Here is a 26,381-nt window from a genome sequence, read left to right on the forward strand (position 1 = left end):
GCCACTACCCCTGCACACATGTGCACACACACGAGCACATGTTCTCACACACATGTGCTTACACACACACTGCATTTACCATTCTATGGCCTCTCCAGACACTTCCATGACATGAACGCATGAAAATCTCCACACACTCAGAACCCGGCGTGGAAATAATGTCACCATTTCTTCATGAGCATCTTTCAACTCCTCCAAGCGGAGTTAGATTTCCCCTAGACTCCTGCAAACCTTATTCACATTTTGGTAATACAGGATTGTTAGAAGACATTCTGAGCTATGCTGTGTGTGTGTGTGTGTGTGTGTGTGTGTGTGTGTGTAAGGAGAGTGAGAGAGAGAGAACAGCTGAATAATGAATCTTTTGAGGTTCAAAGTCGTGTCTTTTTTTATGGCTACTTTGTGTCACTATCCCATTCACTTCTCTTGGTTCCATTGTTGTATTTATCATAATATTACATTACACCACAGAAAGCGAGTTTCCAATAACAGTTATGAAATCAATTAATCAATACATGTTTTAATTACTTTCAGCTCACCATACGAGCTCCAATGTTCCAACAAATTTGTTAGGAAAACTAAGACCCTAGTATGCATCCCTAGCAACTGTGTGTATACAACTAACAGTTATTGGAGAGACTATGCCTTCCGGGCTCTTCTCCAAGGACTGGACATGGATTCACTGTCCTTCCCTATGATACTATCTTTCTTGCCTTAAAGATGAGGAAACTGGAGCACAGAGACCCTGAGTGACTTGTTCAAGGTCAGGAGTCTAGTAAATAATGGGACCAAAATTCTTCCCTAGAATCAATTTCTTCCTACAGTATGGGTGACACGTTTTTGTAAAGATCAGCTGTGGCCACTGCAGTGGCTGGTCTCCGTGACAGGCCCCCACAGTCCCTGCTTCCTGCACGCACCCTTGTGCCGGACTTCCCACACCGTCCCTGTTCCTCTGTGTGACTGACAGCAACAGCTGAAGGGCTGGGAGGTGTCTTCCAAGATTAGGTGATAGAAATGACTGTGGCTTCTGTCTCAGGTGCCCTCCTTTCCCCCAACCTTGAATCACTCACTGCTCAATTTCAAGAAACGATTTCCCTTTCTGTACACAGTACCATGGAGAAGCCCGTGTAAAAGGGAAGTAAGCATCTCTGGCCAACAGCTGTCAAGAAGCTCAGGCCTGCTGGAGACCACATGAGTGAGCTTGGAAGTCGATCCTGCAGCCCCAGTGGACCCTTGAGATAACTATTAGTGCATCCCCACTGACAGCTTGACTGCACCTCAGGACAGCCCATGAGGCAGAACAATCCAGCCATGGCAATCCCAGATTCCTGCCCCCAGAATCATGTGGGATCTGAACTGATTGTTTCCAACTGCTAAGTTTCAGGATGATTTATTACACAGCAGTAGGTGATGAGTGCAACCATGGACCCATTCCAGTGAAACGGTTAAAAAGGGCACAAAAATGCATCCTGTGACATTTAGATCTGCAGTAAATCATCGAATGGAAAGGCAGATAATATGATAGGCCTTGGTGGATAATCAGATTCACTTTGGGTCTTGGGAAAGAAACTAATTTTCTAGACATCTGTCTGTAAAAAAAAAAAAAAAAGAAAACCATCCCTATGGTTCCAGTGGCTTTCCCAAATTGTGAAGCATCTAAGATTTGTCTCAAGGATGCGATCTCAGAATGATATTAGAGGCATCCTATGACCTGAGCCTCATTGCTTTCCTAATTATTTCAATGAAAACCCCCAAATCACGCCATGGTCCTTGACCTTCTCCTCCCATTTCTGCTGCATTTATCATAATAAGAAATAATAACTCAGCAGTTCCCCTAATATTAAGGGCAAAACCAAATCTCTAAACAAGGTGGAAGGTTGGAACTTATAAGACACATACACACACACACACACATGCACACACACACACACACACACACACACACACGGCAGCAAGAGTCATCACCTAGATCCAGACTTCAAACTTCATTCCCTTTTTGTGACTTGAAATAAACTACTTATTTTAGGACTTAGCATCCCCTGTCAAGAAACTGCAAGAATATATTAAAATCTTGACACCAGGATAATACAACAATGTACATCTCAACTCTAAAAATACTTCGAAGGAGAGAGAATAATTAACTCAGCTAGCATTGAAGCCTGAGCGAGTTTGGAAGACATTTACATTCTCCAGCCCCCATCCTAAGCTGAGGTCTGTGTCAGCCGTACTATTTATTTATTTATAATATACCTTGTCTGCTTTCATAAGGAGCTGGAGCAGCCTTCTCCCATATTTAGAGCATATGCTGGGAACCAGTCTGAGTCAGACAATGACCTTCACCTGAACTCCGCCGTGAGCGGCTCCAAGAAGCAGTGATGCTGCTGGGCTCCCAGCCATCTGAGCTGGGCTGGATGTCTCCCATCTCAGTCCCTGCTCTCTCCCCAGCTCTTCTCCAACCTAATGCCTGATGCCTTCCTAAGGACCTGTCTAGGGACCTGGATGAATGTCATCCTCTTGTACTGAAATGCAGATTATGTCTCGTCACCCCTCCTGTGACAATCCAGAATACAACATGACACCTTCTCTTTTTCCCTCCTTGTTACCCTCAGTGCTTAGGAAGGCTCTTTTCACGGATGCTTCTGCAGGCCCTTCACATTTTGCAAAGAATGTCTACATGTCACTGTTCCAGCTGAGATGCAGAGATTCTAAGCATCAAATTGACTTCATTAAGCCTGGCAGATATTCTAAAATTGATGCCCAATATAATAAGATACAACCTTTATTTTGTTTTTTAAATATCTAAGACATTTTCAGGATTCTGATTCTGATTTTTAAAAATTTGCAAAATGCAGCAGAGAAGGAGACAAGAAGAGGAAAAGAAAAGGAAGGAATTTTTATAAGATTCTTTATATTTATTCATAGCCTTCCTTAGTCCAAAAAGCATTGTAAATAGCATAAGATTTCAATATATCTGAATATTATATAATAGAACTTGTTTTGCTTTTTAAATGGATTTTTATTCCTAAATGTAGAAAAAAATTCAGCATGACAGCCAGGAATGTCTTGTTTGTGAGTTCCTGATCCCCTACCCTCCACTCTGTGTGGAGTTTGTTCCCAGAGCTGCAACCCACGCTCCTTCCCTGGGCCTGATCTGCCAAGGTGGGCAGTCCCCACACCTGCCTGCCCAGGACGCAGAGCCCTCCCCAGTCCCAAGCTTGCTCACCTTCTCTCCCTGGGGTCCTGCCACACCAGGAGGGCCAGGCCTCCCCTGGAAAAAAGAACAAAAAGGCGGATTATGACAGGCACTAGGGATACCGTGGTGGGGAGGGGGTGGTTGGAAGAGGTTGAAAGACATCTGCAGCTCCCCTTTGCCCCTTTGTGGCTGGGCTTTTCTTCAGAAGCCAAAGTCCCTTTAGACCCAACTTTCTGGACTGTGCTTATTGCTAGAAAGTTCTTCCTCAAACTAACCTAAGCTCCGTATCTCCATGCTTTCTCGTCTGCAGTTGCACTGGCTCTACAGCACGGATGACACATTCGGAGAAAACAATGAACTCCTTCCTAAAGGACATGAGGACCTGGGCAGGATGAAGCAGCAGCGAATAACCAGGACCTGGCCTGGCCCAGGGAGCAGAGAAGGCAGAGTGTCGTGGAGTCAAGGAAATCCTTAGAGGCGCCAAGGACTGGTGAGGTGCCAGGCAAGAGGAAAAGGGTTGCCCGGACTCTGGCCAGGATTAGTTAGGGCCACAGAGAACCCCAAGTCCCAGAGAGCTGGTGCAGGGGATGCTGAAGACGTATCCCTCCTGTTCTTCAATGTCCCTGCTGGGAAGCCTTCCACGAGTGGCCAGGAGACCACTTGAGCTTCCCCAGCTCTTGCAGGAGGGGGTGTGGGGATGGCCTGGCAGTCACAGTGCAGGGCAGTCCTCAGCCAGCGTCCTCACAGACCCCAGGGAGGGCCTGGAGGGCAGCTGCACGATCGATCTCTGTCCATGGACAGAGGGTTTGTGTAGGAAAGGATCCTAAGGACATAGACATGCACTCCAGGATGCATGCAAATCTCCCTCACTTCCTCTTTACTCTCAACAGCAAAGATCCGAGGAACCAAAGCCTCTGCAACAGCAGCGGCCCTCCTCAGGGCTGGCTTCCCCACACCCTGAGCCCCTCGCCGGCAGCCCCGGGCCACCTGCATTGCATCTGTGTGCTGGGTCACTGTTTTCCCATGCTCATCTATGGGAAGGATTCCTTTCCCTCTTGGCCATCATCAAGTGGGGTATTTCCAGTGACGAGAGCCAGGACTACCACTGAGACAGCACACGATGAATATTTTTAAGCAAATCAATAAATTGTGGTACATTTCTACCATAGACCATTAACTGATCATTTGAGTCAGGCCTTTGGTGAATATTTTTTTAAATGGTTCCATGTTTATTATAAAATGTTGAGGAAAGAAAAGCAAGATATAAAAAGTACAGTTCCAATTTGTTACATGACAATAAATACAAATTCAGATATATGTGGGAGATGGAATGAACTATAATTTATATTAATATATTATTTATTGTAATTCAGTGATATAGAATATATTTATGTACATATATTTTATCTATGATTTCATATTGTATAAATATATTAATTGACAAATATGTTAAATGATGCTATGCAACATAGCATTTTACTAACTGGCTTTAACATGAATGTATGACTTCAGGTTTTAATTTTTAAATTTAAATATGTAAATGTAGTTTATTTTAGAATAGATTATATGTTCATATGGCTCAAAACTGAAGTGCATAAATATTTAAAGTCCCCTTCTGGGGGCAACCGAGCAGCAAGAACAGAGAATCACTGTCTTGCTGATTCTTGCAGAGATGGTCTTTGTAAGTCACAGGTGTGTTTTCCCCCACACCATTCCACACTGTTCTTGATTCTCCACTGAACCACGTGCCTTGCAGACCACTCACATCAGTCCATCCAGAGTTTCTTCATGAATGTCCTGAGCATCATAGCACTCCCTGTGTCCTTGCATCCTGATTTATTTAGCTAGCTCCATATTGAGGAGAATTGCGGCTGTTTTGAATCCTTCCCTCTGGGGACAAGATTGCAATGAGCGCTGCTTACACACAAAACCTTGAAAATGTGTGCGTGGTCAGAGGCCTTTACACTATGGTAGCGCATCACCTTGCCTGATGTAAAATGGATTTCAAGTGGTCTATGCACTGGGATCCCTCCAGCTCTGGAGTTCGCAGTCAACCTACAGCCACACAGCTGGGGTCTGGTCCTAGCCTCCTGCAGCCTCCAGCTGAGCAAGGAGGATGCCCAGGTTCCGAGGCTCTGTGGAGCTTTGTGTGGGGTCCTGTTGCCCCCATCCTCTGACCTCTAATGAAACCTAGCCCAACAGTGTCAGTACCCACCTACCTGCTGTCCTGCCTCCCCAGGCTTCCCGGGGAATCCATCCAGGCCTCGCTCCCCCTGGCAAAAAAAGGAAAATGGAGAAATAAAGAGCAGGTAAGTGACCACAGGCAGTGGCCCAGCACACATCCCCACAGTGACCGTCACAGACAAGGAGGGCGGGGAGAAGGGACTGTCCACACGTGTGCACACATACACATGCATGCACGCACACACAAATGCACACACACACGCACATGCATGCACACACACACACATACACACCAGACCTAGGCAGGATGCATATTGGAGGACGAGGAACAGAGGTCAAAGGTCAGAACAACTGGATTCATCTCCCTGCTTTTCACTTTTCAAATCTGTGGCCAAGAGATGGCCACGTGGATTCTGTGAGCCACACTGTCTCTTCATCTCACAATTCTTCATCGGGGTCAAACAAAGCCATGGGTGAGTGGGGTCTGTAATGCAGCTCATAAAACTGCAGGCATATTTTATGCATCATTCATTTGTCCAGTAAACATGCACAAACATGCACCATGTCCCCAGTGCTCAAAATCGACGTCAGGGTGAATTACTGGCTAGCGGGAAGCCATCTGCACTTTCATCTGTTTACATTCAGACGGAGCTGATTGAATCTCTTACTCCTGTAGGTCTTGAGCAAGTCACTTCACCTCTCTGAGAGCGTTTTAATTACTATGGGGATGTTAATAACCCCATCCTCAAAAGATACCTATGACTCTCAAAACAAAGGAAAAAAAAGGCCCGGTGCAGCTGCTCACACCTGTAATCCCAGCACTTTGGGAGACCAAGGTGGGTGGATCACCTGAGGTCAGGAGGTACAGATTAGCCTGGCCAACATGGTGTGAAAACCCATCTCTGGTACAAATACAAAAGTTAGCTGGGTGTGGTGGCGCGTGCCTGTAGTCCCAGCGGATTGGGAGACTAAGGCACAAGAGTCGCTTGTACCCAGGAGACAGAGGCTGCAGAGAGTTGTCATCATGCCACTGCCCTCCAGCCCTCTAGCCTGGGTGACAGAGTGAGACTCTGTCTCCAAAAAAAGCAAAAGATACCCGTGACCAAGTCACCTGAGAACATTGCTGCTTAGGATAGGTAGTGAATGAATGCCGTAGTCTCCCCCCAGCGGTGCCCTGGTTTTCTTGAGCCAACTCCCAGGTGCTGGTGTGTTCTAACCCTGGGTTAACTCAGACCTGCTGTTCCCAGCTGGGGTCCCTCTTCCAGGTGGGCTGCAAGAACTCAGTTGGGCAGACACTTAAACGATGGGTTCACACTGGTCTGAACGGTCTCCCACCTGCACCCCAGCAGCCATGGCTCCCCTCTTCAGGCTGCTCAGACACAGCCACTTTGTTCCCGGCCTCCTGTTCCCGCCGCTGCCTCTGCTGCACCATTCGGGGCTCAGGTGCAGTGTCACCTCCTGACCTTTTCATCTAAATGAGAGGCTGTCAGCGGCAGTATGGGCTCATCTTCTTCTCCCTCATCTCCCTTAATTCAATTTGCATATATTATCCGTGCACAGCACCTCCCCGCTCACACGAGGATGGGAGGGGCGCTCACTCTTTCCGTTCTTGGGTTCCCGGAGCCTCAGTGTGGGCCCTGCTGACATTTACTGAATGACCGGGAGATTATACCTACAAATTCTGTTGAACTCTCCTTCTCTTTCTCTAGAATCTCATTTCCCAAGTGGTGATTTGTTTCTTTTTGAGGTAGGCGCTGCTCTTTCAGGATGCTGTTTTTCTTCCAGGGGTCACAGGTGCCTGGTTTTCTGCTTGTGGCTGCTGTGGTGACCACCCACTGGTGGACACTGATTCCATTCACTGCCACTTCCTCTGGCCGTGGCAGGGCCAGGAGGAACCTCCCGCAGGTGGGATGCACGGAAGGTTTTCTTCTTTGTGTGGCTGCTCCTATCTCTCCGGGGGCTTGCTGGCTGCCTGGGGAGTGGGTCTTTCCCTTCATCTGGAAACAAATACTGAGGCTTCCCACTACCCAGGATAGGCAGAGGCTGCTTGACTCTGCATCTCCAAGTTCAGGAAACCAGTGAATCACTGACAGCTGCCCCAGGGTCCCTCCATTCCCCAAACCCATTGATGTGAACCTGGGGGTGCCCCATCCCTCTCTGGGCTCTGCAGTTTAGTTTGCAGGCCCCTGGCCTTGCATCTATATAAACTTAATCCTACACGTTTTCTGTCTTTCCAAAATTATTTTAGAATTCCAGAACATTGATGTACACATGTATTTTCAAGCACAATTATACACTAATCTTTTAAAAAGTTTTTCCTGGTGACTCACACCTGTATTCCCAACACTTTGGGAGGCTGAGGAAGGCTAATTGCCTGAGGTCAAGAGTTCAAGACCAGCCTGGTCAACACGGTGAAACCCTGTCTTTACTAAAAAATACAAAAGAACTAGCGAGGCATGGTGGGGGGTGCCTGTAGTCCCAGCTACTCAGGAGGCTGAGGCAGGAGAATTGCTTAAAGCTGGGAGGCGGAGGTTGTAGTGAGCCAAGATTGCACTACTGCACTCCAGCTTGGGCGGCAGAGTGAGACTCTATCTCAGAAAAGATAAAAATAATAAAAATAAAATAAAAGGTCTTTCCATCACATGACACTTGGGGCGAATGGTGAGAGGAGCTGCCTGGGTTTCGTCTCTGCCAAGTGATTCCACATCTGTCCCTACACCATCCCCTTCAAACTCTTTGAGGTTGGCAGGCCCAAGCACCAAGAGATGAGGAAACTGAGGCTCAGGGAGGTGAAGCCACTTAACCCCAGCTTGGTGTGCTGGCACTGGCGCCAGAACGAGCCCTCCTGTCCCTTCATCCTGGTCTCTTTCTACTGCCTGGGATGGGGAGGGTCAGAGCAGGGTCCCTGGAGGAGCAGGCAGGCTTCCAACTGTGGGCCTCGGACTGGTGAGTGGACAAGAGTCTCCCAGCCCACGGAATCTCACCCTCCACCTCCAGATGAGGAAACAGAGCCGTAGGGGTGCACCTTGTCCAAGGGCACACAGAAACTCAGTGGTGGCACCAGGACTCAAATCAAGGTCTCCTGATTTCCAGTCCTGGGCGTGCTTCCTTGCAGCAGGCCACCCAACTACACAACACTGTCAGGAACATGGCTGTGCTTTGGTCAAGGAACAGGCCGAGGTGGACATTGGGCCAGAGGGACTCGGTGAGTTTGTGGCGCAGGCGCGCAATTCCACGTATCATGTAAACACAGCTATGCAGCCACAACATGGGAAGGCCATCTGTGGCCCTAAGCCACTGCTGTCTGTAAAAGGTATAACTGGCCTGTTGACACTGCACATGCATGCTCAATCCCAGAGAAAGAGAGAGAGCCAAAGCCGTCCGCCTTGCAGACAGGAGGTAGCCAGGACACAGCTCGGCTTGTTTGTGCCCAGAGAAAGAGTGACACTGCTGGCCCTGAAGGCAGGGAGAGCCGGCCACGCAGCTGTGGGTCCTCTCAGCAGAGGAGCTGCTGGGCTAAGCAGCCGAGACAGCAGACAGTGTGAGAGCAAGCTGCCGCTGGGAGAGCAGCATAAGAGCCAGTGGAAGTGAGCTGCCGATGAGAGAGCTGCTGAGCAAAACTACATTTCACCTACCTCTGGCCCCTGCCTGTTCTTTCAGCTATCTGCTCATCCAGCCACTCCCCTCCGGCCTCAGCATGGGCTGGACCCTAACCCTGAGTATGACATTTGGCATAGCAGTGGACCCGACAATCACCTGGACTCCGGCTCTCCCACAGGCCTCAGAGCAAGGCAAAGTGTGCCTGTTGCCCAAGTCCCTGTTTCTTACTTCCCTGCACTTGCAGATCAAGATGAGTGGGTCAAGAGCCAAGATTTCCTCTGACTGCAACTTAGGACAGCTGCAGGCGCACAGAGAGGGCCTGGCTGCACCTGGGGACAGCAGTGGGCACTGTTGGTCAGCACGTGACAGAGGGGCCAGGTGGACGTGGCTGCGGGCCTGATGGATGGGTGGTCATCAGCAAGGGGCGAGAGGAATGAGAGAGGATAGATGAGGGAAGGAAATAAGCTGAGAAAGAAGAATGGGAACACTCAGAGACAGAGGGAGATAGAGAGAGACAGAGTCTGAGTAACCCAGAAAAACAGAGATGGAGAGACAGAAGGAGAGGCATAAAAAGAGACAGAGACAGATGGAGAGACAGGAGAGAGATAAAGAGACAAAGGGAGACAGAGAAGGAGAGGGACAGTTAGGCAGGCACAGACAATTGATGCAGAGAGACTGAAAGAGACAGGGCAGAAGACAGAGTTTGATTCACAGACACAAGGACAGGGAGAGAGACAGAAGATGTAGCTTTCAGAGCGCGGTCTCAAACTGAAATGCCCGCCACAGCATCTGAGACAGGTGGGGGGACCATGCCGCAGCGTGGGGCCATCTGAGGCCACACTAGGGTGCCCGCGCCCCCGGCAAGCCCTCCACTCAGACCTGCTGCTGCATATCTTTGCTGGCTTTGCTGGCACTGCACTGGCCACACAGGCACAGCTGAGTGCAGGCTTCGGCTCCTGCAGACCGAGAGTGAGACCCCCCCGCTCCTGGATGGAGGGGGCGTGGGTGGTGGTCAACCACACAATTCAGACCCAAACTCTGGCTCTCCCACACTCCAGCTGTGTGAACTTGGACCAGTTCCTTAGCAGCTCTGTCACTCAGTTTCTACAAATAAGGAGCATATTAATATTTACCCAGCAAAGCTGCCGTGAGGACCATGTGAGGTAATCTATGTGAAATGCTAACTCTGCCTGGCGCTTGGAAATTGTACATGAGAAACCGGTTAAGCCAAACAAAGGGTGACTGTGTGGATGGGCTTGGGATTGGGAAAGAAAGACAAAAAATAACGTGGAAGGGACCAGCAAGAGGGGAAAAGCACAGAAAGGAAGGGACAGGTGCTGGGGACCGAAGGGCCAGGAGAGCAGTGAGGAGTAGCCAGGCCTGATTCGAATCCCGACTCTGTCAACGGCCAGCTGCCACCTGGAGAGAGGCTGCCCCTCTCTGGGGCTCCAGTTCCCCATCGGGGTGAACAAAACACAAACCAGGGAAAACGTGGGTGCATGCCGAGAACGCTAAGATTTCTATTCCCCACATCTGGACTCAATAGGGAAGTATGAGCTTGTGCAAATGAAAGAGGCCTGGACCTCTGCTCTGAGAACCAAGTGCTGAAACGGGCACTACCTCGATGGAATTTCAAGCAATTGCGGGGCATATGGTTCCCATTTCCAGGAAGGAAAACCGCGTCTCCAGGCAGCGCACCACCCTGGCCCCATCCTGGCTGCAAAGCCCACTGAGCCCCTCCAGGCCAAGGCCATTTGCTGCGGTTCTGAGTTGCTGACAGCAGAGGGCGCTCCCACTCCACTGAAAGCAGAAAACCAAGGTGGCCAGTGCCTGAGGACTGTGAAACCTCGCTGGGGACAGGCACACCCAGAGCAGGAGGGAGACGTGGTCCTTCTTCTCCTTCTCCCTCACATACAATAAACGGTTCATATAACATTGGTGCAGGGGCTGAACGTATTGAGTACTTTCCTCAGAAACCGGCTGCAGCCCCTTTGTGCCTTTGATGAGCAGGATGGCCCATGCATCCTCCAGCTTCTTGCAGACAGGGCCTGAGCCCACCCGCCGCACATCCTCCCCACAGCCGCCTAGCCCTCCGCCTCCACCTCCATCCAACCCATCTTCTCTCCCATTGCCAAAGTGGTCTCCCCAGAATCCATTTCTGGACATCCCTCCTTTCCCAGCCCCCCATGGTGCCCATGGCCTGCAGGACCCACCACCTCCCCAGCCTGGCAGCGTGGGACCCTCTGCAAGTGTCTGGCTCACTCCCAGCCACAGCTGCAGTCCTACGGCACTGTTCTTTGCCACCAAAGCTCATTCCTGCCCGAGCCTGCCCCCAGCTTGACCACAGGATCGCCTTTCTAGAAAGCGCACCTTCCAGTCTCCTCTCCGCCAACCAACAACAGGAGGCAGCAGAGGCCGGTGGGAGGGCGGGCGCTCTGGGGAAGACCTGGGTGCTACTGTCTCCTGTGCTAATCCCACAACCTTTGACAAGTACTCAAACCCCTAGCTATCACAATGGACTTGTCTGTTAAACAGGAATATGTAAAGTACCCTTCATTTGTTGTTTCCTGGTTCAAGTTTGTGAGATAATGTAGGTGAAATTCCAGGCACTTAGACCACCACCCACGGCACAGAATGCCATTATGGCCGGCGTGGTGGCTCAGTCCTGTAATCCCAGCACTTTGGGAGGTCAAGGCGGGCCAATCAGAAGGTCAGGAGTTTGAGACCAGCCTGGCCAACACAGTAAAACCCTATCTCTACTAAAAATACAAAAAATTAGCTGGGCATGGTGGTGGGTGCCTGTAATCCCAGCTACTCAGGAGGCTGAGGCAGGAGAACTGCTTGAATTCGGGAGGCGGAGGTTGCGGTGAGCTGAGATTTCACCATTGCACTCCAGCCTGGGCAACAGAGTGAGACTCCATCCCAAGGAGAGAGAGAGAGAGAATGCCATTACACCCATCACAACCCAACTCAAATGCTACCTCCCCCATGAAGACTGTCCTATCTCTTGCCTCTGCAGCCCCTCCAGAAATGGCTTCTCTTTCTTCTGCAATCCAGCTTCCACCTCATCTCTCCCCCTCTCCCGACACATAGGCTCTCCCTGTCCTATACTCTGCAAGTCTCACCCCTTCCCAGGCTGTGCGTTTAGGGGCAAGGCCTGGATCTGATCTGTCTCCTTCCCCCTGCAGGGCCTGGCGTGCGGTGATGCTCAAAACACGAACGAACGCAGGCACTGTACTGACCGATATGAACTTAGCCTTTCAACCGTGAGCTCCCTACTGCACTCAGACCACGTAACGTGTCCTCAGGAGAGGAAGATGAATGAAACAATCTTCGGGCAGCCCACGCCCACCCAATCATGTTACTGTGCTCAGACAACAAAGGAATCCACGCCCTCACCCTGTGGTCTCCCTGGGAAGGGGGAAGATGGCATCTTAGGAGCTGAGAGCCATCCTGGGTCCCCCCACCCAGATGCCTCCACACTAATGATGCCCATTCCTAGGGACCTCCACCCAAAGGACTGCCTCGTCCTCATGGTGGGGACTCCACCACCATCCTGTTCTAGGACCAGCGCATCCTTAGGTGCCTCAGGATGAGTCCTGGAGTTACCCAGGGACTTGGAACCTGAGATCTCAAGCTGCCAAACTTCTGCTCCATAAAGGCAACGGGGGAAGATGAATGTGGGCATCTCTAGGCACCCAGCACACAGCGGGTACCCAGTAAATACTGATCACAGTCACACTTAGTGGGTGACACTGGCAGCCCCTCAAGAGCAACACGAATTGGGGGTGAGACTTATTGATGGCTTTTTATAAGGCTGAGTTGGGAGTCAAAATGGAAGAGAAAGAGGTGCCTACTTCTGCAGGGTGGATCGTGGCTTCGGTCCCTTCAAAACGCCAACTCCCCCTGTTCATTGCTAAGGGAGCTTCTACCAGGTGCCAAGCCCTATCTTGCTCTCATGACTCATTGGATCCTTAGAACCACTGGCCCCGAGAGGCATCACCATCCTGAAATGTCAAATACAGACATAGAGGCCAGCGAGGTCCAAGGCTTGTCGAAGGTCCCTGCACTGGTGGAGGCGCAGCCAGGGTGAGAGCCTAGTTCCTCCGATTCCAAGGCTGGCACTCTTCCCATTTAGTGAAGCCTCCCTCACTCTGGGCCCTGTGGGACTTCTGGGGAGCCTCAGGACTGGAATGTTTATAGCCACCCAACATTGTCTGCGGGACATGGTTTTCTAGAAGGAAACAGGGCCCTCAGCACCCAGTGCTTGGCCCTTTTCATGAGCAGACTCCTCTCTGTACCTGGCTGGATTCACCTTATGATTTGCCCAGCAGCTCCTGGACAGCCCACTCGGGCTCTGCCACCTGGACCTACTCATACCTCCAGAGGCTTCAATCACCTCGCTGTGACTATAGAGACATGATCTGGAAAACCCCCAAAATGAAGGGCTGTCTCCCTGCTTTACAGTGAAGCCCTGGGGATGTTAGAAGTTGGCCTCAATGCTGGACGATGATGGCTCTCTCTGCTAAGGTGCAGCTGGGGCACTGTCCCACCCCATGCTGGGCAAGGCCAGGCAGCTGGAAGGGCTTTTTCCAAGGGAAGATGGAAACCTTCTTCTTGCTGATGTAGGAAACCAGAGGTTCCTGAAAAAATAAACTGTAAGCACCCACCAACACAAGAGCTGAAAAGGGCATACAGCATCACGCCACCCAGGTTCTTCCTTGGACAAGTGGGGAAACAGAGGCACAGAGAGGAGCCAGCTCTCCTCCAAGTCACTGGCACGTCAGCAAGGGCGTCGGAGCCAGCGCAAAGCTGACCTTCAGAGCTGCGAGCTCATCCTCGCCTCTTCTCTGCGTCTGCTTCTCTTTCTCTCTCTCCTCAACCCCATATATAAAGCACAAGCTGTCCAGAGCTGTTCTAAGCTTTTCGTAAATATTAACTCATGGAATCCTCATCATATCCTTATGAAGTAGATAAAATCACTCTCTGCAGCGAAGAAACCTGGGACTCGGAGGTTAAATAATTCTGCACAGGTCACACGGCTGGCAGAGTCCAGAGCTGGGATCAATGCAGGCTCCAGGATCACGGGGCAGGGCCTTCCAACCACGGCCGTGTCACCCGGTGCCAGCTGCAGGGACTCAGAGGCTGAGGAGGGCATGGCTGAGGTTCCTCTCTGCAGCTCACCAGGGGGTGGTCCTGCCTTCCTGAGCTTACCCCAGAGGACCCTCCTGCAGCAGGTAGAGCTACGGCCAGACCGGAAAGGAGACAGTCTAGGGGAAGCAGGCCCGTGTTGTGCGTTTCCAGCAATACTTCAGGCCTGGTAGCCACAGCTGGGGAGGCCCAGCTGCGGAATGAGGAGTTTCTGGCTCCTGCCCGCGTTCTACCAGGCCACAGGGTGCCGGGAAACCCATGGCCTCTGGGCTCAGTCTCCCCTGCAGTCAGGAGAGCTCCCGTGGCTCCTCTACAGTCCTTTCCAAGTCTGGTAATTTAGGATTTTGATGGAACCGCGGTGTTTCTTGACGGAACAAAAGTCTTAAAGCAAGTCTGCAAAAGCTTGCTGGAAAAGGGTCCAAGTCTCCATGGAAAAAAGCCTATTGCTTCCAACAGTGTTTTGGCAAGAATAAAACACTGAGCGTGTCCAGACTGGACTTCTCCTGAGCAAGCGGGGAAAGAAAGAAATGTGTGTGAATGTGTCTGTTACGGGCCCGACGCTGTCCGTTATCCACCTTCCAACTGGCTTCAGAGAAGACATGAATATTTCCATCCTGCTGGTGAGAAAACAGTCTCCCGTAGCTGCAGCGGCTGTCCCAGTGGCAGACCTGGCCCCCCAGGGCCTGTGGAGAGCTGTTCACTTTTTTGGGAACGCTGACTGCACCCCACCTCCGAAGCTCAGCTGAAGCCCCCGCAGCCTCCAGGAAGCACAGGATCATGTTGGGATGGAGACGGTTCCCGCTCTGAGCCCTCGGTGAGTGTTTTCTCCCTCTGACATTCCCTGGCTAATGTGGCGTGGTCCATGCAGCTTCCTGCTGGCTGTCTCCTCTACTCCTAGGCTTCCTCTAAGCCTGAGCCCCACAGCACATCCTCTAAACTCACCCGCACATCGCCAGAAAGCCCCAGTCCACACACCTGTGAGCGAAGGCCCTCTCCACGCTGAGCTCATCTTGTTCCCGCACCATCTCTCACCCGGACCCAGGGCTCGCCCGTGTGTCAACAGAGGACTGGTCAGGGACTGTGCTGCAGGTGCAGCTCAGGCAGGGAAGACTCAAGGTGAATAAGGAGCGTTATGTTAAAAAATCCAGGGGCCTACATACGCGTGGGGGTGGGTGACTGAAAAGCAAACAAATGCCCTGTGGGTGACCAAGATTATCAGGGTGAAAAGTAGGGGGTTCTAGTGGCACAGAAGCAGAGGCTCTGGGACAAGCCAGGGAAACCCAGGAAGACTTCTGAGCGAAATGCTTGAGCAAACAGTGTTTCCAAAAAAAAAACATTTCTATGCAAATCTTTGTGGCTGGATGGCTGGGTGGGGGGGCACGCAACTGAAGCAATGAATAGAATACAGGAATGGATACGTCCGTTTGCCTTTTCACATATTTCTAATCAGACAGTAGGTTCCTTAGGTCAGAGATCATGCTTATAGTTTTTGGATTATTTATGGTTTTATCAGCCAGGCATGGTGGTGCACGCCTGTAGTCCCAGCTACTCAGGAGAGGCTGAGGCAGAAGAATCGCTTGAACCTGGAAGACGGAGATTGCAGTGAGCTAAGATCACGCCACTGCACTCCAGCCTGGGTGATAGAATGAGACTTCATCTCAGAAAAAAATAAAATAAAATAAAAAATAACAACAAAAACCCCAACGTTTTAGATTTCTTCAGAATTTCTTCAGAGTTTCTGCCTGAGGCAGAGGGCACTGCAGGGCTGCGGTGTGCCTCTGCAAAGCCTGGGCACTGTGTGTGGCCTGGCTGGGGACAAGCCCCCAAATTAAAATAGATGTGTTCTTTAAAAACAAACAAACAAACAAAAAGTTCCTTTTGCACTTCAGTGCTGTGTGACTTACACCCACTTCCTGGACTGCTGACGCATAGAACAGAGAACCCAGATGAGGCAAACAAGCCTCCAGGAGCAGAACCACCATGGGCCCCTGAGTGGCCTCCCCCTGGCAGGCTTGGCCCAGCCCCGGATTCAGGCAAGTCTGTCTGGGGAGCACTTTCCCAGGCTGATCCCAGCTTCCGGCTTCCCCCCAACCCAGGTACCACATTGGTCCTGGATCTGGTTCTGATAACTGGCTTCCATATCCCCCTTCAGATACAGCTGCCTCATGTCGTGATGCAACTGGGCTCCGCCTATGCTGCTGTCCTTTGGGGGGTTCCCAGGCCACGGATTCATCCACTGTCCTTACAGGGGATTTAGCTTTAGGGCATGGGATTTGAAGGAGTCACCTCTTATTCACTTATTCATTTAGCAAATGAGTCTCAAAGGCCACCTCTGCCCCGGCTGGACAGTAAGCACTGTGCACCTGCAGCCAGCTGTGGAGTTGACTTCGTAAATATCCACCACGTGTTGGCAGGCATTTCCTGCTAAACCCCCGGGACCCTGTGCCTCAGCCTCCCTAGACACGGCCTACACTGGGCACTCTGTGGGTGCTGCGGGAAGACTGGATGCCTGGAAGCTCGTTACAGACTCCAGGCCAGGGACAGGCTCCACCCCTGACTGCACCCTCAACTGACAGCCAGTGTGGACCCCACATGTCTGGGCCTCACACCTGAATCACTGCTGAGCCAGCCACACACTTTGGACGTGAGTCTCAACCTTCTTCTGGCTTCTGCAGCGCAGCCCTGCTGTGGGGAAGTTCCGCAAGCCCCACTCACTGCTGCACAGGATTGAAATAAGACCCCTGCTTGCTCGAGCACCAGAGCTGCACAGCAATCCACACTTCTGTTACCCAGAGCCTCAGTTACTCCAAAGGCCACTTTTATATCCTCACAATGTGAAGGAAGGAGCAGAGGGCTCACAGAGAAAGCAAACAAATGACCAGAATCTACAAAAACAAGTGAAAACTCTCAGAAGAACCAACAAATGCAAATCCTAATGACCAGGGTAGGAGGTAGGAGTTTTGCTTATTAAAGTTAAAATGATTAAAATTTAATATACAAACAAACAGAAATCATGTTTGGGAGCCTGCGCTGGGGAACAAGGCCAGTCCCTGCCTCCCTGAATGAAAAGGAACCTTTCGGAAAGCAATGCGAGCGTGGGCGTTCAGAGCCATCGGCAGGTTCATTTGCTTTAACCAATAATTTCACTTCTGGGAAAGCAGCCTAAAGAAATAATAATAAATTTGAAAATAAATAAATAAAGCCTTAAGTTTAAAAATGTCCATCAAAGCATTGCTTCTTTTTTTTTTACACCGAGTCTCACTCTGTCGCCCAGGCTGGAGTGCAGTGGTATGATCTCGGCTCACTGCAGCCTCCGCCTCGTGGGTTCCAGAAATTCTCCTGCCTCAGCCTCCCAAGTAGCTGGGACTACAGGTGCATGCCACCATGCTGAGCTAATTTTTTGTATTTTTTAGTAGGGACGGGGTTTCACTGTGTTATCCAGGATGGTCTCCATCTCCTGACCTCCTGATCTACCTGCCTCGGCCTCCCAAAGTGCTGGAATTACAGTGTGAGCACTGGGCAGCACGGTTTTTAAAAGTGAAAAACTGGAAACGATTGTAAGTGATCAATATCTGGACAGTAGGTACCTGAGTTATGGCTTATTCACTCAAGGGAACGCTGTGCCGTCACTTAAAACAACCTCTAAAGACTTCATGGCAGCACGGAGAAAACACTGCATGTCAGAACAGCAAACAGGACACACCACGGAATATAGGCTGCGAGGCTGTGGAAGGAGACTTCCCGTGTGAGGATCTTCACGGGAAATATGCTTCTGTGCCCACTGCAGTTGTATCAGGATGGCAGGATTACAGGCTATGTTTTGCTATTTTTCAAATATGTTACACTTAAATGAAGGATAAAGAACCAGTCCCTGTAGAACTAGAGAGTCACATCCTGCAGGAAGACAGGATGGGGCAGACTCCAAAGGAGCGTCTCACACATGGGCTAGGCAAGAGGGCCTAGCCCCAGCTCTTGGGATCCATTGCTCCAGGTCAAAAGGAACTCAGTGAATGGGCCTGGGAAGAGAGGACTGAAAATCCAGCACCAGCTGCCGTTTGGGAAGGTGGAGCTGGGTTTGGATTCACAGTGCTTGGGCAGAGACCCCCGCTCCCCAGTGGAACCTCGAGCCAGCAACAACAGCAGCACACGTGGCGGAATCCAATCGGAGGACTCGTCCACTGCTACCTGGCAGCGGTCACAAACAGCCTCCACCTGGCCTCCTCAGACATGTCGGTTGCCATGGTAATCTACATCCAACAGCCCGAGCGTAGGCCAGTTCACAACACTTGGTGACGGTGGCTCAAATGCAGGTCACCAAGGCCACTCCTGTCACCCCTCGCCCTCCCTTTTGTTTGAGAGCCCAGGTAACTGAGGAGCGGGGAAGTTATGCAGCTTGCCAAGTAAGATGCCAGCCCTCTGAGGCAGCAATGGGGAGTCTGGAGTCCAATCCAGGGCTCTCTTAAAACCTGTCTGGTCTGGAAACCCTAAATTTTGCCCTGGTGCAGAGAATGACAATACCTGCAGGTACCGAGACCACAGCCTTCCCAGCACAACTTATATTTAGGGTGGGAAATTAACACGCTCTCTGCGCCAGCCCTTGCCTGCCACATGCACATGCATGCACAAACATACATGTACACACACAGGCATGCATGCACTCACACACAAGCATACACAGAGCGATGGTCCCAGGTACCCTCTCCCTCTTTTCTGTGGAAAGCCATATTGATAAATGAGCACAGACTGTAAATACCTTTTCTCCTCGAGTTCCCTTTTCACCTCGTTCTCCTTGGAGACCCTGCCGGGAAAATAAAAAAAAGAGCAGTGACCCAACATCTTAGTCTGGCTTCTCTGTGCTCACCATGGGAGGGTCTGTGGAGAAGCTGTCTGGCACTTCCAGCCCAGGGTGGCAGGGATGGTGACAGTGAAGACCCCGTCTCCCTGTGTGGTCTAAGGCCACAAAGCAGCCACTGTGTGATCTGGGCCTAGGCAGCAGAGGCAGGCCACTTCCAGAGTGAGACCTGAGTTCCTGGGCTTGTCCCTTGGCTTAGGCTATCCAGGTCCTCATGGTCATAGATTGGGACATAGCCTGGCTCCTGAGCTCAAGTGACCAAGGACAGAAATGTGGCTTCAGAGTCAGTTTCCCCCATCATACCACGCCCGTGATGCCTCGTCCCTGGTTCCCAGGTTCCCAACACTGAATCCAAGAATGGCTCCTTTAAGCCAATGCCCCTCCTCCCTCAGGGATAGGGTCAGTGTCTATCCCTATTGCTCATTCCACCTTCATCTAGAGCAACACCCAGACCCTGTGCTGTGGACTCCCTGCCCCTCATGTGCAGGCGAGGTGGGAACATCAGCCAGGATGTGGGGTTCTCTGGGTGCAGGATCTAAAACATGACACCCCTGTTCCACCCCACCCCATCATCCATGGTCACTCCATCCTCTTACCACGCTTTACTTTGTTGACAGTACTCAGCCCTGGATGCTGCATTTTCTGCCTCCCTCAAGTAGAATGGAAGCCCACAAAGGCAGTTCCTTCAATATGGTATCCCCAGAGTCTAGAGCAGAGCCTGCCACATGGTAGGCACTAATACTCATTTGTTAAGTGAATGACTGACTCAGTGAGTGACTATGTCGATCCCTCATCTAGCACAGGAACCTTGGAAGGGTTGTGTCTGAGGGCTATTGCCCCACTCCGAGAAGCAGAAGGCCCAGCAGTGCATGCCCTGCTCTTCTCAGGTACACAAATCACCCAGTCAGGCACTGGGGCCGCCCATACGAGCTGATTTGAAAGCATAGCTTCCCCCAGGCAGTGGCCTGCAGGTCAGGCAATGGCACAGCGCAGGGCCTGCTGGATAGGCAGGAACGTGTCCTATTTAACTATGAACTCCCTGTGGGCTCCACTCTCTTTTCTCACCTTTCTTGGAGAGGAGACCCTGGGGCATTCAATGGAAAGATGGCAGAGATAGCAGGTACCACCCAAAGCTCCTTGTTGATTTCAGGAATGATACACACATGACCTAGATAGAGTACAGGGCCCAGGCCATGGATGCTGTCCTAAATAGTAGAACATCTGCAGGGCCATCCAGGCCTAGAGAATGAGCGGACATCTTTGTTGTTATAATTTCATCAAATATTTTGGCCAGACACACAGAGGTCAGAGGTCTTCAGTGTCCCCCTGGCAACACAAGCTGCTTTGTTTGTAAATGACATTTTACATGGCTTCATTTGAAGAGAATCTCAAATCTTTTTTTTCACTTTAAGTTCTGGGCTACATGTGCTGAACATGCAAGTTTGTTACATAGGCATACATGTGTCATGGTGGTTTGCTGCACCTACCAACCTGTCATCTCGGTTTTAAGCCCTGAGTGCATTAGGTATTTGTCCTAATGCTCTCCTTCCCCTTGTCCCCACCCACTGACAGGCCCCAGTGTGTGATGTTTCCCTCCCTGTGTCCATGTGTTCTCATTGTTCAATTCCCATTTATAAGTGAGAACATGCGCTGTTTGGTTTTCCGTTCCTGTGTTAGTTTGCTGAGGATGATGGTTTCCAGCTTCATCCATGTCCCTGCAAAGGACATGGATTCATTCTTTTTTACGGCGTCATAGTATTCCATGGTGTATTTGTGCCACATTTTCCTTATCCAGTCTATCATTGATGGGTATTTGGGTTGGTTCCAAGTCTTTGCTATTGTAAATAGTGCTGCAATGCACATATGTGTGCTTGTGTCTTTACAGAGAATCAAGCATAGTGTTAGATGTTCAAGAAGCCATTTTGCTCCCTGTATACCGTATCTGTTTGTTCATCTCTTTATTCATTGGACATACTGAACACCTATTATATGTCTGGCACTGCTCCAGGGGCTAAGAATTCAGTAGACTCCACCCACCCTTCCTCCAAGAGTACAGGACTGAACAGGCTAGGGAAAATGAATTATTTAGATTAAGGATCAAAAAATCCTGGAATGCTGGCTAAAAATGCAGATTACTGGGATCTACCCACTTTGTTATGTGAGAAAGGGGTCCCAGGGATATGCATTTAAACTTGTTCTCTGGGTGATTCTTATGGACTGTAACATCTAAGTATTTCTGGTCTAAGAAAGGAGAGACCAACCCTTCATTGGCATCAATAAGGCAAAACAGCATTATTGTCTAGATGCAGGTGGAGGAACTTGCTAGAACCTGGTTCTTGGTTCCTGGAGAAGGGGTAGAGCCCCTGCCCAGACAAGTGCCTTCACTTACAGGAGCTCCGCCATGTCCGGGAAGTCCAGGTGGTCCTTGGGGCCCCTGCAGAAGAGCATTTACAGAGAAAAGTGTCGCGGATGGAAGGGAAAGGCAAGCGCAGCGGCGCAGCTCAGCAGTCCCAGGTGCGGTGACAAGAACAGCTGCCTCTCATCCCACCACGTGCTGCCCATACTGCTCGTGCTGGTCTCACCAGCAGACACCCCCCCGACCTTTGCTTCCCCTCTCTATTCAGAAGTCATGCTATCTGCTGCCTGGTGGAGCCCTGATTCACACCCAGATACTCTTGACTTCAAGGAACAGCTAACGGTGTGTGCCTATGAGCCACCACGAGGCCAGATGCAACTATTCCATTTCACTCTCCCTGGGCCCCTCAGCCTCCCCAGATCAGGCCTGGATATGTTCACAGCTTCTGAAACATTACAACTGATTCCCGTGGCTCATCATTCACACTTTGCCATGGGCTCAGTACAGCCTGGACAAGTCCCGACACAGAGCCCCGCAGAAGTCTGCAGACCTGGAGGCGCCTCTGCTACCCAGACCTTGCAAGGCTATTGCCTCTGAACGACTAGCTTGAAAATAGCTATGAAAGGCTGCTAAAATAACAACGTGCATTCATTCCACCAAGGGCATCCCAATTTTTCATCTAGCCTACTGCAATAAAATATAGTAGATAAGGAGAAACACACAATGCACACATACATGCATTCAGCACTTCATTAACTTTAGTGGAAAACAAATGACATTAGTATAGTCTTCAGGACCACAAATAGGGGAATGGTATGTATTACAATACACCCATATGAATGTGACATATTATTGTATCCACATATGATTGGATACATCCAACACATCCAATTCTGTGCATTGATTAAGAGAATGTATGGGGCCCATCTGTATTTACATAGAAAGATGCTTTTCAAGTCTTGTTAAATGGCAAAGATAAATGACCAAGTATGATATAAACACATTTTTGTAATAATTTAAGAAAAATCACTTCTATGTGGATATACACATACAAATGTACATGCAGTTATATGAGAAGGGGAGGCAGGGAACCTAACTGAGCATCTCTTCTGCACCTAAAGCAACTGGCTTTGCACTGGGACTTATCCCTGCAAGCATCAGGAGGGCCCAGCTCATAACAACACTTACCCGCATGCCGACCTCACCCGGTAGCCCCGGCTCTCCCAGCTCTCCGGGCTCCCCCTGAACAAACACAACAGCACAAAGTCATCGGCAGTGGGACACAGGTCCAGGCATACCAGAGCAGCCCACAGCCTCCCAGAGCCTCTGCTTCCTGCAGCTCAGAACTCATCACAGAAACAAGGTAACCCCCAGTGAGCAGGGCCCAGGCTCTCCTCAGATGCTTTTTCTATAAGCAAAGAAGCTGACCTTCGCTGCACATGGTATTTTTTTTTTCTCTTTAGAAACAGGGTCTAATTCTGTCTCTCAGACTGGAGTGCAGTGGCACAATCATAGCTCATTCATTATAAACTCAAAATACTTGGCTCAGGCGATCCTCCCACCTCAGGCCACCAAGTGGCCTGGGCTACAGGCAGCATCACTGCACCAGGTTGTTTTATTTTTTGTAGAGATAGAGTCTCGCTTTGTTGCCTAGGCTAGTCTTGAACTCCTAGCCTCAAGCGATCCTCCTGCTTCAGCCTCCCAAAGAACTGGGGTTACAGGTGTGAGCCACCATGCCCAGCCACACAGTATTATCTCCACTCCCACTCACTCCTGTGGCTGGAAGCCAACAAAATTAAATCTGGAGAGAGCAGGGGAAAGTATAAAAACTGCACCACCCTGATGGCTGTCTTCACGGAAAGGACGCTGGCCACCTAGAGTGGGGTGAGAAGAGAGTCTAGGCTCCATGGAACTTTCCTTTCTCCCTTGTCTCCAGGAGTTTAGACCACCTGTCCTGAAGTGCTGCCAGCTGTGGACCTGAGCACTGCTCATAAACCAGGTTCCCTCTCGGATCATATGCAGCTGAACACGGTGAAGGGATCAGAGAGGTGAAGGACGCAGAACTAATGTCCACTTGGACTCTTGGTGGAGAGGAGACTGACCCACCAGAGCTGAGATCACTTTGAGCTTGGGTTGCTGGAGGATGTTGTCGCTCAGAGGCAGGTCAAATGAAGAGGTGGGGTTTGGGGTAATGATCAGAGGAAAGCTGGCTGGCCACATAGGGTGTGGGGTGCTGCTTGGGTCTCACTCTGACTCTTCTAGCTACAAACTGGGGTCTTAAGTAATTCCTTTGCCTCATTGGGGCCAGTTCCAAGTCTAGGTATGGGGGATAACAAGGCTGCCTTACAGAACTACTTGTTAACTAAATGAGAAAATCATTTCCAAGGATAGGCAGGCAGTACTGGGGGCAAAGCTGCTGCTGGTCTTGTCACAGCTATTAGGCTGAGCTCCTGGCATCTGGGAGGATCCTGATACAAATAAGTCCCCGCGTAAGCCTGGCCCTGGCAATGTCACCCACTTGAGGACACAGGGCTCTGATCAGGAGGTCACCAGCCCAGTGCTGCCTTATGAGCCAGGGCAGAAGGACGGAACTTACTCTCATGCCTTTGCTGCCATCTCTCCCAGGGGGGCCGGGCAGACCCATGGAACCCTAGAACCAGAAAAAGAGAACAGCAATTAGTACAGAATGACTGAGACAGCCTCTCAGATTGCTAGTGCAGCAGAGCACCTGCCAGGAAGGGACGGAAACTGTGGCCAAGACTGCCACTCAAAACATTGGTCCACAAGCCTGCAACATGGGCATCGCTTGGGATAGCATAAAATATAGATTCCCAGGTTTCACATCAGATCTACATCAGTGTCCACATTATAGCCACATACCCAGGTGATCTGTATGCACCTGCCATGGGAGTAAGCAGCTCTGGTCCATAGCCCTACCTAGCTGGAGGTGTGTCCCTTCTTCTCTCCGGGCTTGGTGTCACATGTGTAAAGTAGAGGATTGGGCTGCAGCGGGGCTCTCAACCTTGGCACCATAGTCATCGGGCTGGATAAGCCTTTGCTATGGGGCCGAGCTGTGCCCTGTAGGATGCTCAGCTGCATCCCTAGATGCCGGCAGCACCTCCAGGGATGAAAACCAAATATGTCTTCAGATATTGCCAAACACCTCCTGGGTGGCAAAATCCCTACTGGTTGGGAACCACTGGGCTAGAAAAGGTATTCAACTTGTTTTAATTTTAGCTGGGACAAAACTCTTTCTAAGGAATCTCATGCAGACACGCATGACATGCATAAACACAGAGCAGCTGTGGAAAGTAGGGGGCTAGACCAGCTCCTCACCCCCCTTTCTATTCCACACACTTCCTGGAGAAGGCGTGGGGAGGCAATTTAGAAACAGGAAACTCTAGCACCTCTAAGCTCCCACCCAGCTCCAACACCTCTTGGTGCCAATCAAAGGATCCAGCCTGAGACCTCTCGCCCCGCTCCCAGCTCACCATCAGTGTCTGTGTGACACTGAGCAAGGCTGCACCTCTCCCTGGGCTGTTGACATCTATACAGTGAGGGTGCTGGATATTCAGTGAATGAATGAACACTCGAATCTCCATGTAAAGTTTACAAAACACTATGTGCTGAAGTATATTTCTACACACATCATCTGATTTACTCATCATAATCCTATGAGATATGTATTATTTTCTCAAAGAATATCAGATATATTTCTTGTAGACTTTATCTACAAACACGCATGCACACAGAGGCTTTCAAAATTTCTATGAAGTACCTTCCATGGCCTCAACATTCTCTCTAAGTCAGCATGATATTGAAGAGAAAGATGGACAGACAGATGTCTCTGGCCATAGCATGAGACAGACATGAGTCCATCTCATCTCTAGACCTTCCTGGCTGTGAGACCTTTTTTTTTTAGACATAGTCTCATTCTGTCACCCAAACTGGAGTGCAGTGGCATGAACATGGCTCACACAGCCTTGACCTCTGGGGCTCAAGAGATCCTCCCACCTCAGCCTCCTGTGTAGCTGAGACTACATGCACACACCACCACACCTGGCTAATTTTTGTGTGTGTTTTTTGTACAGACAGGGTTTCACAATGTTGCCCAGGCTGGTCTCGAGCTCCTGAGCTCAGGCAATCCACCTGTTGGCCTCCCAAAGTGCTGAATTACAGGAGTGAGCTACCGTGACTGCTCTTGGCTGTGAGACCTTAAACACACCCTAGAAGGCTCAGGCTCCCACTGGCCTCAGGTCTGAAGTGTGGATATTGCTACCAGCGGCAGGATGGCTGCAGGTGAGGCGAGGTTTGGTAAATGAAAGTGCCCACGCTCTGCTGTGGGGACAGAATTGGGCTTCCCAATTCTGGGTCTCTGTTTTCCCAGAGACCCAGTCCCACAATGATAGAGGAATCCAATGGAAGCACCACACCAGTGCACCTGTGGCCTGAGAAAGAACACCTTCACCAGCTCCTGTGTGCATCAGAGGCCTCCGGGGATAGCCACACAGATTTGCTCTGCTGCCCTTATCTGACCAGTCAACAGTGGAGATACAGGGACTATGCAGAGATGCAACACTGATGTGCTTATAAGTTGTTTGTGGTTCTCAGGCTGGAGACCAGGAGGGTCTAATCCTGGGCCCTGAGGGGCAGTAAGTTCATGTGGGTGAGGCCTGGCAGAGGGGATGTCTCCAGCAAGACAGCCTAGTGAGCAGGCATTCATGGATTGGGTGGGCCGAACACCACTTCTGCAGAGAAGGGTGGGTACTTTTGGGCAAATTGCTTACTCTCTGAGTCTCAGTTTAGCATTATTTTACGTAAAATGGGGACAATCATGGTGTACTAGGGTTCTCTAAATGGACAGAACTAATAGAAAAAAAAAAATATATATATATATATTCAAAGGGGAGTTTACTAAGTAACAGTCAGAAGATCATGAGGTCCCACAATAGGCCATCTGCAGGCTGAAGAGCAAGGAGAGCCAGTTCGAGGGCCAAAACTGAGGAACTTGGAGTGCAATGTTCCAGGACAGGGAGCATCCAGCATGG

At 50.4% G+C, this 26,381-nt stretch overlaps 1 protein-coding gene across 2 annotated transcripts in view; it reads right to left on the bottom strand.

Moving 5' to 3' along the window:
• COL22A1 (collagen type XXII alpha 1 chain) overlaps window positions 1–26,381 on the bottom strand; it is a 317,529-nt gene that overhangs the window by 162,641 nt on the left and 128,507 nt on the right. For both annotated transcript variants that reach the window (XM_032254428.1, XM_032254418.1), the window contains exons 13-18: window positions 23,930–23,983; window positions 22,522–22,575; window positions 21,367–21,411; window positions 18,879–18,923; window positions 5,410–5,463; window positions 3,221–3,265 (exon numbers count right to left, since the gene is read on the bottom strand). In XM_032254428.1, the coding sequence (XP_032110319.1) occupies window positions 3,221–3,265; window positions 5,410–5,463; window positions 18,879–18,923; window positions 21,367–21,411; window positions 22,522–22,575; window positions 23,930–23,983 (297 nt within the window). The remainder of the gene's footprint in view (window positions 1–3,220; window positions 3,266–5,409; window positions 5,464–18,878; window positions 18,924–21,366; window positions 21,412–22,521; window positions 22,576–23,929; window positions 23,984–26,381) is intronic.

This window comes from Sapajus apella, unplaced genomic scaffold (assembly GCF_009761245.1).
Source record: "Sapajus apella isolate SASKATOON/1434 unplaced genomic scaffold, GSC_monkey_1.0 scaffold3, whole genome shotgun sequence".
Lineage (NCBI taxonomy): Eukaryota > Metazoa > Chordata > Mammalia > Primates > Cebidae > Sapajus > Sapajus apella.